Source organism: Tiliqua scincoides, chromosome 8 (assembly GCF_035046505.1).
Source record: "Tiliqua scincoides isolate rTilSci1 chromosome 8, rTilSci1.hap2, whole genome shotgun sequence".
NCBI lineage: Eukaryota > Metazoa > Chordata > Lepidosauria > Squamata > Scincidae > Tiliqua > Tiliqua scincoides.
This window is the reverse complement of record NC_089828.1, coordinates 10,772,226-10,787,997: the sequence shown is the minus strand read 5'-3', so window position 1 is coordinate 10,787,997 and position 15,772 is coordinate 10,772,226. Positions and strand designations below refer to the sequence as shown.

Here is a 15,772-nt window from a genome sequence, read left to right as displayed (position 1 = left end):
AACCCAGTTTGGCCAGCTGCCAGAGAAAGGGCTGGGTTACCAAGGACAGGAGGGTTTAAAAGTAGGGGGAAAGGAACAGACATGGAGGAAAGAGGAGGAATGAGTGAAGAAACAGGGAGAGAAGTGATGAGGGGGCAGATGGGTGGAACAGGACAAGGGTGGGAAGAAGGAGCCAGGAAAAGAAATATAGGCTGGAACAAGTCAAGTAAGCAGAGAGGGGGAAAGGAGAGTCTGGGAAAGGGAAAGAGCTAAGAGTGCAGGGGAGAGAACAGGAAACTTCCTGGCTTCAGGAAGACGGAAAGATCCAAATGGGAAGAGTGTTTCTGCACCCTCAGGTCTACTCCAGGCCACAGCATATTGGGCATGACCTGCCCACACAACAAGTTCCTTGCTGGATTTCTTTCTCTCCTTCTCAAGTGTCTAGGGCAGTGATTTTCAGCCTTTTTAGTGGCACACTGACAAGGCACTAAAATGGTCAAGGCATACCATCAGGTTTTTGACAATTGACAAGGCACACCATGCTGCCAGTGGGGGGCTCACTTCCCCATTGGCCCTACTAATAAATGATCTTCCCCCAAATTCCTGTGGCACACCTGTGGACCACTCACGGCACACTAGTGATATGTGATACCAGATCATAAAAAGATCCATCTGAAATGTTGTGGTTCTTGAAAGACAGAACCTTTTTCAATTGTAAAAATCCCTATTGGGATTTAGTATAGCCTGCCTATGTAAACCGCCTTGAATTAAAGTCTGAGGAGAAATCTGACGATCAAGAAAGGCGGTATATAAATACCTGTATTATTATTATTTATTATTATTAGTGTGCCACAGCACAGTGGTTGAAAATGGCTGGTCTAGGGACAGAGAGACTCGGGTTAGGGCTGTCAAGAGCACTTCCCAGTGAAGTTCACAAAAGGGAGTGATTACACAGGCGGATGTAGAACTATTTATTGTCATTGGCTGTTACCCACCAATCTTTGTAAAATAAATCCCATCTCTTGAGTGCATGATGTCTCTTTTCCTGTGTCATAGCCCTAGCCCTTTGATGCGGATCTTCTTCCTTGAGATGAGGTGGAAGGGGTGGGTGTGGGTGGTTACACTGACTCATGGAACTCATTGCCACAAGGTATACTGATGGCCACTTGCTTAGACAGCTATTTTAAAAAAGATGGGGGAGATTAGAAAAATTCATAGAGGAGAGGTCCATCAACAGCTGTTTGTCAAGGTAGCTAATGAAGTCTCCATATTTAGAAGTGAAATCTTCTTCCTTCTTTCTTCTTAATAATATCAGTGACATTGGTGAAGTCTAGGTCCAGGGAGGCACAGCCACATGAATACACACACTGCTCCCTTAAGTTCGTTCTTTCTCATTGGATCTTAATCCTCCTTGAAACACGCACATAATCTCTCCTGCCCCCCAGAAATACTTTTTAAAAAAAAAATCACATCTTTCCACACTCAGAGCTAGGAAGAGTTCACCGACAGGCCCCCTGAGGCAGTCTCCATAGCTTCCTGCCCCTAGTGTTTTAGAGACCCTAGTCCCTTCCGCAGCTCATGACTTTCCTAGCCTAGTCCCTTCCCCAGCTCATGAAAGTTTTCACGACTTTCTTTGAACAGAGCTGAGGCAGGTCTGCCTGCTGCCTCCCCCGGGATTGCTGATGTAGGTGCCCTGCCTATTTTTCATTTTAAATTATTGTGTCCTAATTTGCTTTCCTTTTTTGCTTTTTTACTTGCTTTTTATAACAGCCGGGATGTGCTCAAGGCATGGAGCCCGAGTCGAGTCCTAAGTCAGAATCGGCGTGACTTGACTTGCAATAGTGTGTGCCCATCCTGACTTGACTTGAAAAAATGTCATGCCCTTTGAGTTGTGAGTCCTTAAGCAAAAATGCACAGAAAAAGGAATATGATAGTGGGGTGTGCACACACCCACTAATGAGAGTCAGGACTCGTCATTTAGAGTTCCATCTCTTTTTTCGAGTCATTGGCTCCGAATCGTGAATTGGGGTCAGTGATATCCATGACTCGAGTTGTCAAAAACAGCATTTTTGCATGACTCAGGTCAACCTGAGTTGAGTGCCCATCCCTATTTAACGGGAAGGGGGCTGCCTCCCCTTACTGCGCATCCCTGATTAATAACTACTTTTCAGTTGAAAAGGCTTTCAAAGCTGTTGACAGAAAAATAAATCTGAACATATAGTTTAAAAATTGAAACAAAACAAAAAACTGCCACACAAAAAAATTCTAAGACTGAACCAAAAGTTCCTCTGAATAACGATGAACACAGGTTCCTGGAGGATAAAGACTGGGAAGGTGAGGGTAGAGACGTTGCTTCCTTCATGCTGTGCTTGTATGCAGGCTTGTAGGCAGTATGTAGGATGCTACACACTTGGTGTAATCCAGAAGGGTCTACAATGAGAACATCAGTATAGTGCTCGTGTTTGCACACATTATATGTTAGATGCAAAATTTCAAAGTCAGGTGTCCAGATGAGGAAAAAAAAAGTTTTGTGCGAATCAGCCCTTAAAAGCACACTTGCTTTCTGCTTGTAGCATGCTGTGGTCTGGTTTGTGTAGGTTGACCTATTTGACTGGAGAGGCCTGTGGGACTGAATATCTAGATTTTGAACAGATGTCTCAAATGTGCCTTCAGGCATGGTCTGAGGGCACAGGATGCAGCTAAACAGATCTGTGCCTGAGTGGGTGACTCCCCAGGGAATTCCATGCTTGCCACCTCAAGTTAATAGAAGGAAAGGTGAGATAGTCATTAACAATCCTTTCAAAAGTGGCTGCTTGAAGCTTGTGTTATTATTGTTGGCACCCTTCAGTCTCAGAAGACTATGGTATTGCGCTCTGAATGGTGGTTCTGGAACAGAGTGTCCTCTCCAGTGTGCAAAGCCTGGGTAAAGTAGATATGGAGGGTAGACTGTTACCCATGCAGCAATTCCCCCCTCTCCATGTCGCTGAAATGGTCCAATGGAAAGGCAAAAGCCAATACGGTTGGTTCCAGCGGCGTCGCAGGAGTTGCCAGAACGTGACTGTGTTCGGCCATGAACTGCCTCAGGGACTCTGGCTCCAGATTTTGCCTCGAGGTTGACTCCTGAAGCCTTTTCCATAACTGGATGTAGCCACAAGGCAGTGGAGGTTTGGGATCAGAGTTTTCCTTCTCTCAGATGAGCTGCCTTCCCAGCCTAATGAGTCCCATCTACCCGGTGGCTGTTTAGTCGCCTCTTACGACAAGTACAGCCAAACTGAGGGCCTATCATTATCCCCCAGCCCCCAGGAGTTACTGTTGTGTTACTTGTGTTACTGTTGTTCATGTTTAAGTGGTGGAAGCAGGATTTTCTCCAAACCACTCATCGGTTGGGAGACCCTATGCAGTGTTCAGAGAAACTGCTTTGGTGCCAGCTGTTTTGATTTCATTACACACAGAGAGAAGTTGGGGATAGCAAGTACAAGGTGCGATGCAAGTGTGTATCCTTGAATTGAGTAGTCTTGTCTAGCTGCTGAGCTTTGCATTGAAAGTCACTTACTAAACAGAATAGGAGCTAGAGTCATTATTGGTTCATGCATAATATGAAACTTGTTTTCTTGGACTTGGATGCGGTTAATGTGCCAGAATCCTGAGGTACAGAACTCCACTTTAAATAAAGCTCTATGGACTTACAGGAATGTCCTTGGCGCAGCATTTAATAAAATATTTTTTTGAGCTGCACATCTATCTGAATTTAATTAATTGTGGATACTTGCATGGCAGTGTGTCCAGTCTGCAAATTGCTTGGTGGAGAGTGATGTTAAAGAAACATTGTCAGCTTCTGCTATTCTGAAAAGGAAAGTGACATGGAGAAACACAGCACAAAAGATGGGAATGCAGAATGTACTTATTTTATTAAAAGCCTAAAAAATGTCATTTCACTTCAGTTTCTTGAGCTGCTTCCAGTAAGCATTTCTATGATTTACAATCAGAATCAGGTAGTGGACATACTGACCTAGAGGGACCATAGTCTCAGTAGATGGCAGCTTCTTCTGTTTCTCCTTTCTAGGAGAAACAGATACATTAACAAAAAAATTAAACTGGGTCCTACATGCAAGCTGATGTTAAATATATGAAGATGTTTTTTATTGGGTCAGTCAGTTGGTCCATCTAGCTCAGCATGGTCTTTGCTGACTGGCAGTGACTCTCCAGTGTCAAAAAGACATTGTCCTACCTGCAGAAGGCTGGGATTGAACTTGGGACTCTTTCCATGCAAAGCATGAGCTGTGGTTCCTTCCTATGGTCCTACAGTTAAAGATGGTCACACTGAGTGCTGCCCAGAATGGATGCCTCCCCCCCGAGTGCTACACAACACCCCCCCCCCACTCACTAACCACTCACTCAAGAAGTGGTTAGCAGTGATGTGATATTGTTGTCGTGTCCAGTAGCATAGCTAGAGGAGGGCAAAATGGTAATTACTGCAGGTGCTGTGATGTGCTATGTAAATGGCCCCTCCCACTCACTCTTGGAGCTTACTCACTTACCCACTTACTACACAACTGAATGGGCTTTAGGTTTGCAGGACAACTATTCAAGGTCCCCAGGGGCAAATTGCTCAGATCTCATACTACTCTGTTAGTGCAGAAAGCCAGTGTGGCGTAGTCAAGGGTTGTTCAACTCAGATTAGGGAAGCCAGGATTCAAAATCCTGCTCAGCCACAAAGCTTTACTGTCCGACCTTGGGCCAATCTCCATCTCTGAGCCTCACCTTACTCACAGGGAGACTGTGAGACTAAAATGGGGTGGTGGTGGAGTGAAAAGAAGCATGCATACTGACCTGTACTCCTTGGAGAATGGGCAGGATTTAAAAAAAAGTAATAGTGTCCTGTGACCCACTTAAGTTCAGGCAGGATCCAAGTTATGGTTCTGCTGAAGTCAGCAGAGTGACTTCTTGATGGTGTCAAGGAACTGGCCCACAGCACTCTTAGCTGGGTGTCCTTTATTCATTTCTCCACCTAAGGTCTATTAGGGCAGGTCACAATGCTTCTGCTAACCAGAATGTTCATGTAATTCCTGCCTGTCAAAACCCAGAATGTTTCAGCTCGTCTCTCTCAAACCTGCCACCTGTGTCCTTACAGACCAATAAACAGATGTGGTCTCTGGCCTTGTGTTGCCAGTTGAGAAGTAACCCAGACATTCGTTCAGAAAAGGTGGGAGTGGGGTGGTGGGAACGTCTTGCCAATTAAGATGTTTTTGCCACATATTCATAACCATGTGTTGCATTTCATTCTTCATTGGAATCGCTTAGTGTAAACACAGAACAGCTCAAAAATATTTTAATTTTGAAATCGCACTTGCTCTGCATGCATTCTGGGCTTTTGGAAGTACCGTTTTGTACTGGAGCATTTCCATTCAAACAAATATTTTGAATTGCATAGTTATTAAGAACAGCACACTCTTTTTAATAAACTCAAGCTAGCTTCAGTACCCCGAGGCAATTTATTTGTTGCGCAGAAATTAAACAGCTGACCTGTCACAATTTAGGAGCTGTGTTATTGTTAAACCCTGTTGTCCTTGTGGGTCAGAATGTATTAGCTAAGATGTTATTGATTCACTGAAAAAATTTCCTTGAATGGTGGGAATATGTGTGAAAATGTGACTTTAAAGGTGTGCTGAACCAGAGCAGTGGTTCCCAGACTTACCTGTGTCACAAAGCCCTCCCCAACTTCTTTTCCCGGCTCAGCCAGGCACTGCTATCATGGATCTCACAAGATTTTGTGAGATTCAAGATTCTGGCACCCAAATCTTGTGAGATTTCATGAGATGATGGCATCCATATCTTGTGAGATTTGCGCACCACCATCTTGAATCTTGCAAGATTTTGCAAGATTCAAGATGGCAGTGCCTAGGGAAGAGGTGGGAGGTGCCACTGGCGACATCCCACAGTGCCCCTAGTGTGTGCCACAATGCCCTAAGGCAGTGTGTTCTCAAACTGTGGGTCGGGACCCACTAGGTGGGTTGCGAGCCAATTTCAGGTGGGTCCCCATTCATTTCAATATTTTATTTGTAATACATTAGGCTTGATGCTACCATGGTATGTGACTGCATTTGAGGAAATGTGACAGGTCTATGCTTATTACAGGCTACTATGCATATGCTTTTAACAATGATAGTCAATGAGACTTATTCCTGGGTAAGTGTGGGTAGAATTGCATCCTAGGATTGTTAAAAATCGTCCTGCTTGATGATGTCACTTCTGGTCATGACATCACTTCAGGTGGGTCCTGACAGATTCTCATTCTAAAAAGTGGGTCCTGGTCCTAAAAGTGTGAGAACCACTGCCCAAAGGCATCATGATGCATGCTTTGGGATAACAGCCCAGCTTCCCTTTCCAAGCAGTCCTTCCCCACATTTCCATGGCATGGCCCTTGCTTCCTCTGTCACTGTTGGAATCTTCACCTCTGTCTCAATTTGGTATGCCTCTGGCTGAGAGTGGAAGCCCTGGCCTCCTTTACTTGCTTTTCCTGCCCTGGGCTGCAAAGTTGGGGTCCCTTCAGCCTCAGGGGTCACTACTTCCTTCTGTGCTTTCACTTACTCCTGTGCTACCTTCCTTCTGGTCAGCTTGTCTCTTTCCCCTGCCTCCCCTTTGTTCCTTCTTCTGTTATTTCCCATTGCCTCACCGCTCCTTCTCTCAACTCACTTGCCCTCCACATATCTGCCTTCCTCCTCTTTGCTGCTTTCTTCCCCCACCCTTTTCCTCAGCCCTCTTTATATCCAATCCAACCCTTCTTGAGAGCTGGTATCAGTAGCCCAGTCCTCCCCCTAGCTGACTGGGTGTGTTGGTCTCTACAGCTGTAATACCATCGGCATCTCCAGATTTGGTGGTGCCCCATGATGTTGTCATCGGTTGGTGTTGATGTACTCTGCCAGTGGCTGCTGCCTCACTTCTGCATTCTTGAGCAGGGTTCCACAGGTGACAACAGGGGAGAAATACTCTCACCTAATTTTCTATATTAGTTTTTACCTAGTCACTGTAGGGGTATGCAGAGGACTTCAGAACATGAATCCATGTGTGAAATTAGATTTGAATCTTAGGGTGCAATCCTTCTTTGGCAGTAAGTCCCACTGAAACTAGTGAAAGTCAGTCTTTGGGATCAAGACATTAATCTCCCAAATCCATTTTCCCAAATCCAAATCTCCCAAATCCAAGACATTAATCTCCCAAATCCAACACTTTATGTAGATAACACTGATGTTAATCACTTCTGGGTAAATTATGCCTATAGGTTGAGTCAGGTTGAGGTATTTTTGAGGGTTCCATTCCCAGAACTCACGTGAATGGCAAAAATTGCATTAAAACAAATCCATTTAAAAAACAATGTTCTTTTGCTCAGCGATTTAAAAACAGCCTTGCTGACCTTTTGTAGTGTATGTAGATGCAATCAGTATCTCTCCAGGTGCTTAGAAAGGCTTCACTCTGAGGCAGCGACCCCTTCCTTCCCCAGGAGCCCAGCACAGGGAAAAAATGGAGGAGGTGATAATGACTTGCATTCTTTCACGTGCTCAGGGGGAAGGGAGGGGTGGCTTGTCTGGGAGTGAAACTGTTCTAAGTGCCTGGAAAGAGAATGATTGATGGATTGTCTGCTGACTGCACTCTTCCCCTATTAACAAGGCTATTGTTAAATGGAAGGGATTGTCATTCCTGAATCAGCCTTTTCAGGCACATTGGACGCTGTTCCAGAACCACCATTCAGAGCGCGTTACCATAGTCACCATGGAGGGCACCAGGATGCAGGTCTCCTGTTATCTGGTGTGCTCCCTGGGCATTTGGTGGGCCGCTGTGAAATACAGGAAGCTGGACGATGGGCCTATGGCCTGATCCAGTGGGGCTGTTCTTATGTTCTTATAGTCTTCCGAGACTGAAGGATGCCAACAACAACTGTTAAATTTCTTTTATGCTTTGATTTAAAGGGCCCTTCTTATTGCATTGAAATAAAACCATGGGTGAAAAATATGCGGATAATTAGTTAAAATATAGTTAAAATATAACAGATGTTATTATTGGAAGAAAAACAGTGGTCACATTTTTTTTTCAGTATGACATTGTCATTTCAGAGTTGAAACAAGAAATAAAACCCAAGCTTTTGGACAAGTATGCTTCCCCCAGACCACGAATTCTCAGTATCCACAGAGTCTACATACAAACTAGGCAAGAGAAACGCATTAATTTTACAATCGGGAGCCGAGCCTACCTCCTTCCCAAAACGTCTGTCATCATTAAGTGCCCGGTGCGGAGATTCCAAAAATCACTCATCCGATGGGAGAAAGATGGACAGCGCCTCCAAGTCTCTAAACGTCTCGGGGTCACTAAATCAGGTTCGCTCAAGATACACAGCCTAGAGGCTTCAGATATTGGCGTGTACAAGTGTATTGCCGGCCCAGCACAAGAGACGTTTGTTTTGAAGCTCATTGGCACAGACAACAGGCTGATAGAACCCCCAACCTTTAGAAAGCACATGGGGGAGAGCAGCAGCACTGAGCATAACGAGGCAAACAGCTTTGGAGCCAAGTGGCACAAAATGAGTCAGGTATGGCAATTATGGAATCAGAAGAACAAACAGTATCTGGGTGACAGGCAAGCCGATGATCAACCTTTACTGCGACATCTCGAAACGCAAAGTAGAAATTCAGCGGCAGGATACAGCTCTCGTGACTTCAAAAACAAGCGCCTCGAGGCGGTGGTTCTCCCCGGCGCGTACAGTATGGATACAGTACATTTTGAGGAGCTGATAAAGAACTTGAGCCACCTTGTCGAGGCCGGGGAAGTCAATGACGACTTGGCTTCCGAGCTTGTCTACCAGTTGATCGCAGAGTTATCCAAACCACCGCAGCCTGCTTCTGAAATAGCGAAGGAGCCACAAGGTGAAACGTTCTCTCCCAAGAAACCTGGAAAATCACCAGAAGTGCCTGATAATCTCAGCACAAAGCCTCAAAACAATATAAGTCACAAGAGTCCAGTTATTGTAAGGCAAAAAGAAGGGCCAAAGGTTTATTCAAACAAAACAGTCACTGTACGCGTTGGGAGCACCGTATTTTTGACAAAGGACACCCATGTTGTAAATTTGCTTTGTGAAGCTGGTGGGGTGAGTGACCTGAAATATACTTGGACCAAAGATGGAATGGAGTTAAAGTCCTTTGAGAAGTAAGTAAAATGGAATCTTTCCATGCTTGTGTCTTTTGCTGAAGAATTCATGTGAATCACTGCCAAATATTTATCGTCTAAAAAAAACAAAAAAAAAACCAAAACCCAAGCAATATCTTTGTGAAAATTCCACAAATTCACTTGCTCCTTGTGGAATTAACATTTATAATTTAAACAATCGTATTTAAGGCAGTGGCCTTCAAGCTTTCCAGACCCAGGACCCATCCTGAGCCCCAGTGTGTTGTTTAATTATTAATCATGTCTGTTTACCTAGTTCTCTTGTTCCGTCTTTCTCCCCTTACCTCTCGCACTTGTCCTCCTCTTCCTCTTTCTGATCTTCTCCTTCCCCCTCTCCAAAAGCTAGTTGGGGTCCTGCTACTGCAAACCACATACTGTAGGGTTACAACTCAAAACAATACAAATGTTTTAGCATCTCAGGTAAAATAAGTCAACATGATATCGCAGAAACATTCAAAAACGTTTGCAGCTTTTGCTGCATTTATTCCGCTTATTTATTTTTGCTTGCTACCTAGCTATGCATGATGTAGAAAAATCCTTGAAGCCGTTCCCTCAGTCCTAGGAAAACTTTGCACTTAAATTCTGAGTGACTAGATTCAGCACATAGAGTGGTCTCTCAATTAGTGCTTACATTGTCTGAAGCTCCTTCAGCACATGGAAGCTTCCTCTGTTCTGTTCCTCCTTCCTCCAACAGAAGGAGCATTACCGGACCCTGTTCGTGAATGGAACACCCATTCACAGAAGAAACTTCTGTTTGCCGAGGGAGCTTCGGACAATGGATGCACAGTAGTCAGGGTGCCACCCATCAACCTTTTAAACAACAAGTGCTTCCAGACCACTCAGTCTGCCCCTGCAAGGTTCCATTTGAAAGCCCATGGCATACTGCCATAAATGGTGGGTTGGAATGAGGGCATTACTTTTGCTATATGATTATAGACTTCAGAATTGTGCAGAAGTCTGGTTGGTAGGATATGACTTTGATGGAAAGAGTATCCAGAGAGCTTTTTGGCTAACACAGAGATAGAGAAGAGAGATCCAGGCAGTCTTCTGTGAGTGATTGGCATATATACAGAAAGCAAGGCAGGTGCTCACCCTGAGTTTGAACCTATGAAATGAGCCTAGGAAACAGTTCTTCTAGAGCAGCCATTTTCAACCACTGTGCCATGGCACACTGGTGTGCCGCAAATGGTCCTCAGGTGTGCCACAGGAATTTGGGAGAGAGTCATTTATTATTAGGGCTATTGGGGGATGTGAGCCCCCATTGACAGCACAGTGTGCCTTGTCAATTGTCAAAAACCTGATGGTGTGCCTTGACCATTTTAGTGCCTTGCCAGTGTGCCCTGAGATGAAAAAGGTTGAAAATCACTGTTCTAGAGCAACAGTTCCCAAACTGTGGGTCTGGGACTCACTAGGGGGTCACAACCCAATTTTTGGTTGGTTGCAAAACCAACAAGGCATATTAGGCTGTGTACATTAAGGGTTAAACAATTGCTACTGGGGAGGGGAGTACTCCTGCCCAATCACCATTATAACCCCAGAGACTTCAGCAGTTGGTAAAATGAAATTTTTTTTAAGATGGGTCTAATGCTAAGAAATTTGGGAAACATTGCTCTAGAGCAGTGATTTTCAACCTTTTTTGTCTCATGGCACACTGGCAAAGTACTAAAATGGTCAAGGCACACAACCAGTTTCTGACAATTGGCAAGGCACGCCATGCTGGTGGTGGTGGTGGTGGGGGTTTCCATCCCCCAATGGCCTTACTAATAAATGATCCTCCCCCAAAATCCTGCGGCACACCTGCAGACTATTCGCAGCACACTGGTGTACCATGGCACAGTAGTTGAAAATGGCTGCTCTAGAGAATGGTAGCGGTAATATTGTTGAGCTTTTCTGAACAGAATAACCCTGCTTTGCTCTGTTCTTCAAATGACAGTCTTTTTTATTGATTTATTAATTAAGAAGATTCATACCCTGCCACATCAGCATCTCTCTCACATGGCAGCTGATAATCAATGAAATTAATACATCACTCATAACAAAATCCATATGGTATTAAACAAAACCAGCAACAGAAGCATAGTGGAAAACAGCAAACAAGATAATGCACAACCATTAGATCTAAAAACCAATGCAGCTAGCATTGTCAAAAGGGACTGGACAATATAATTGCTTCTCCCTAGTTCAATTTTAACTGTTCTTAAACTTCCTGCAGGGTGATTTTGGAAGCCAGTGGCCACGTCCAGATTCTGAATCCCACCCAAAAAGAAATGGGTGTGTATCGTTGCATGGTGGAGAACGACTTTGGTTCCGACATGGGAACTTCTGCATTGTTTTATGCAGGTACCATTCAGTGCTATTGTTTTGGCATTTTGTTTCCCATGAACAATTTCACTATTTGTTATACAACAATGTTCTGCTCCCCCAAGGAGTTCAGAGGTGCACTGTAGTCTCATTAAAAAAAACAAAAAGGAGTGAGTTAGTCTCCCTGGAAAAAGGACAGCACTCAAGTGGGGAGAAAGTCCCTAGTTGGCCTTTCCTGTGTGGTTCCTGGGTACACACCTGAACACCGTTGTTTGGACATTGCTTTTATTTCTGACAAGAAGATCTTGAGACAACACACAGCACTCTTGGTATTACAAAACACTCCATAGGGAGTCAAAAGAACCTAGGTAGGTGAAGCAAGGAGCCACACAGGGATTTCAGCTCAAGGCGAGTTTATTATAGGATTTTTAAAAATGGTACTTTGAGAGGACTGTTCAGCTCATGTGGTACTGAAAGATGTTCCACGTTTCCCAGAGCAAAGAAGGCACAGCTTAAAACACAGTTTTGCACAAATGACTCTTGAAATCACTTGTAAATATATATGGAGAACAAAACCTTGTTTACAATGACACCCTGGAATAATGGGCTGAAAGATGTGTGTTGCAGAGCAGGCTGAGTAGCTGAGGCACTATGGGGATTGTGGTGATCCATGGAGGGCAGCAGCCAACTTAACACTTTAAGTGTGAAAAGGCTGTTGGCTTCTGCCCTCCATGGATCACCACAATCCCCATAGTGCCTCAGCTACTCCAGAGAAGAGTTATATGGTCCCTGTTTCATCTTCTTGGCTGCCAGCAGTCTTTCCTTGAGGTCACTTCTCTTTGGGAAGCTGATCTTCAGTCCCACTGGCCAGTATTCCTCCTGGGCACTGATTTCCCACCTCTCATGTAGAGCTTTCCAGATCACCGAGCTGTATGAGAGGACATACCTCCTGTGAGTCAGCCTTGACCTCTTGTCTTGCCAACCACAGAAGAGGACTGCAGTGCCCCTGTTGGAACATTGCCCCCTCTATCTGCTCTAACTGCAGTGCAGCCAGCTGCACCATCTTGCCATTGACCCCAGTCATCCTGGTAATGTTCTTCGTCATCTTCCCCCACTGAATTTTCTTGTGCAGCAGCTAGGCAGTTGCTGACCATGGGCAACAGTGATGATCCAATCAATGGACAAACTTAGCTAGGTGTCTGTTTGGCTCCTGGGAAGGCTCAGAGCAGAGAATGCATCTGGGCATTAAGGCCAATTGAAGAAGCTGAAACAGAGTGGACACCTCTAAGGTCAGCTGCTTATGCATTCCAATATGACATTTGGGGTTCAAAAATAGGACCTGAAAGACTTGGATCTTATTAAGCCACAGATTATTAAGCCAGGGGTCTCCAAACATTTTGGCCAGAGGGCCGCATCAAATATCTGGCATGGGGTTGAGGGCCGGAAAAAATATTTAAATATAAAATTTATATAAATAAATTAGAGATGGAACTTAGATGAGTGAATAAATGAATGAATGGGCTCATTCATTAAACTCTCTGGCCCTTAGAACACCCTCCGGATGCAACCGGAACACAGTTCCAGTCATGTTCGCCCAAGTGGGCCAGAGGCTTTCAGGGGACAAGAGGCTGGCTGCGGGCCGCATCTGGCCCCCGGGCTGGGGTTTGGAGACCCGTGTATTAAATAGACCACAGATTAATAGACCACAGATTAATAGACTCTTTCCAGGCGCACACACAGAGACCAACCAATAGCACTTGATTTCAAGAGAAGACAGGTCCAGACAAATCAAAGTTGGGTGTCCCAATGTCATGGTCCATTGCAGTTAATCCCTGAAAGACACACGGGTAGATGTTACACCCAGTGCTGTGTGCAGTACACAATTCCATAGATTGTACTGTATGGAAAGACTGTTCCATGATTGAGGCATTGCAGCTGAGAAGACCATCTCAACAGTTGCCATATGCTTAATTTCAGAAGGTGGGGACACCTCCAGTGCACTAAAGCCCCAAGGAACTTTTGCCTGGTCTTGTGGAATAAGTAGCCCTTTACTTCAGAAGGACTAGAAGGCAGGCAGGATAGGTGCATGACTGCAGAGAGGGAGTAACTGGTGGGGCGACAGCATTAATTACCAGCAACAGCATGGAAAAGTAGTGGAAGCAATGAGAAAGCAGGCATAGGTGATTCCTCTCTGGCATAACGAGGCTACTTTATTTGCATAGACCTGCCCTGAATTCTGTTACTTTGTCACACTCCAGTGTGACACAGATTCACAATTCCCCAAATCATTTATCGTTCCTTTCCCCTCCCTTTCCCTTTTGCAGAAGCACCTACCATACTATCTTCTGTAATCAACATCACGCATTTGGAGCTACGGAACCTTTCTGTGACTGTTGGAGGTACAATCCTGGTGAGAAAAGGAGCCAACATTACATTGGAATGTCCAGTTCAGGGTAGGCAACGTAAAAAAAGCCCCCAAAAAACCCACCACTATTTTTCCTTCCTTCATATACTGCTGTGCTGAAAAATTCACCTCAAGTCTTGGATGGCATTTTAAAGAAATGTGGAGGGGGGGAGAACTACGTTACCAGTAAAAGCAACAGAACATTAATCATAGAACATATATTTTTATTAGGCATATCGCCCTTATGCGCCCTGTTCCTTTTCCCTCTCGTTCACATCCGCTGCACATACATGCACACAGGTTCTTGCTTCCAAGGAGTTCTTCCATAAGAACATTTGCGGCCAGCCAAAGTGTTTAACAGCCCCCAGAGCTGCGGTAGATCTTAAAAATGTTGGCTTCGCAGCCAGATGCTTTGTTTCACAGAAACTCAGCTGTGTGACTGTTATCTTCCTTTTCCTTGATCTTCCCCCACCCCACCCCACTCCAGTCTCTCCTCCCTAAGCCTCCTGTTTGCCCGGATCACCAAGAGCAGCCAGTGGAGTCCCTTGTTCTTACATTCACCTCAAGAGATTGGGAAGGATCCTCCAGAGCAGAATAAGCCTGCCTGTTGGAGCCAGCCAGCTGTGGCTTCAGTAAGGAGACAAAGAGGATTAGGCTCCTGATACGCCAAGCCACAAAATTCTGCAGAGCTGCCAACTCAACATCTCTCTAGATCAGGGCTAGCTATAAGCAAAGTCTGCACTACTACTGACTAGCACAGTGTCCTTCACCATGCACTGCTACTAGGACTCCCTCATTATGCATTCTGTGCAGGAATGCATTCTCCCCCCCCCCCCCATCAATTATTGCTGGTCCATCCAAAGTCAGGGGTGGAATGTAGGTTTTGTGCCCCCAAGTACAGCACTTTACTTTTTCCAGTGGAATAGATGGCAGCCATTTGCATATGTGGAAAAAACTAAAGAAATGCACAGAGGACCACCGCTGGGGGGGCACTAAATCTGCATCTTGTTTGTGGGGACTGCTTCATAGTCATACTGGAGCATGACAGCATTTTGGGAGAGTGCAACAGAATGTTGAAACTGGCTTTTAGATGCCACTCTCTTCTTAGTAAGGTGGTGGTTCAACGTGTGTCTGAATGGGCATCATGGAAGGGCAGGAGAGGTGCACGAGACCTTGCAAACCATAAATTTTAGGAGGAAAGTTCTATAGCCATTTAAGAAAAAAGCCGAAATGGGGAAAAGTCCTCAGGGCGTGCGTGCGTGCGTGCGTGCGTGTGTGTGTGTGTGTGTGCGTGCGTGCGCGTGTGTGTGTGTGTGTGCGCGTTCGTGCGTGTGTGCCTAGAAGGTTCTGAAGATGAGCAGCAACATGGCTAGTTGGAGAGGGGAGTGCACTGCACTAACTGTAAACGTGACCTTATGCTCCAGTTCACTATGCACCAGGGGTAATGGAGGCAGTTAAGGTGTGGATTGGGATGGGGAAATGGGGCATATATTTTTAAAATAAAGAAATGCTGTCTATTTTATGGGTAATTGCTCAAAAATAAAGAAAAGCTCCATGGTGAGCTTTTGGTTGAAATTTGGAAGCAAAAATGAGGGCAAAATGACTCTACCTCACTTTATTTTGCTGCAGGTAGTTTGCCTTCAGTCAGTGGTAGTACTTCTGCCATAGAGTAAAAACTGCCAACCTCAGCTCCCTCCCCCCCCCCCCAAAAAAAAAATTCTCTGCAAATGACATTGGATCACTGTATTGCATCATTTTGGGGAGAGGGGTTCTGGAAGGAAAAAAAGAGAAGCGGCCACCAACACGAACACTACTGGTACTGTACAGAGTCTTCACCCACCCACACTGTACAGAGTCTTCACCCACCAAATGTTT

The 15,772-nt window shown here is 45.0% G+C and overlaps 1 protein-coding gene across 1 annotated transcript in view; it reads left to right on the top strand.

The window, feature by feature from the left end:
* The window catches only part of ADAMTSL3 (ADAMTS like 3), a 203,650-nt gene that overhangs the window by 160,328 nt on the left and 27,550 nt on the right, over nucleotides 1-15,772 (top strand). The window contains exons 20-22 of the mRNA XM_066635419.1: nucleotides 8,088-9,174; nucleotides 11,405-11,532; nucleotides 13,818-13,946. Coding sequence (XP_066491516.1) covers nucleotides 8,088-9,174; nucleotides 11,405-11,532; nucleotides 13,818-13,946 — 1,344 coding nt within the window. The remainder of the gene's footprint in view (nucleotides 1-8,087; nucleotides 9,175-11,404; nucleotides 11,533-13,817; nucleotides 13,947-15,772) is intronic.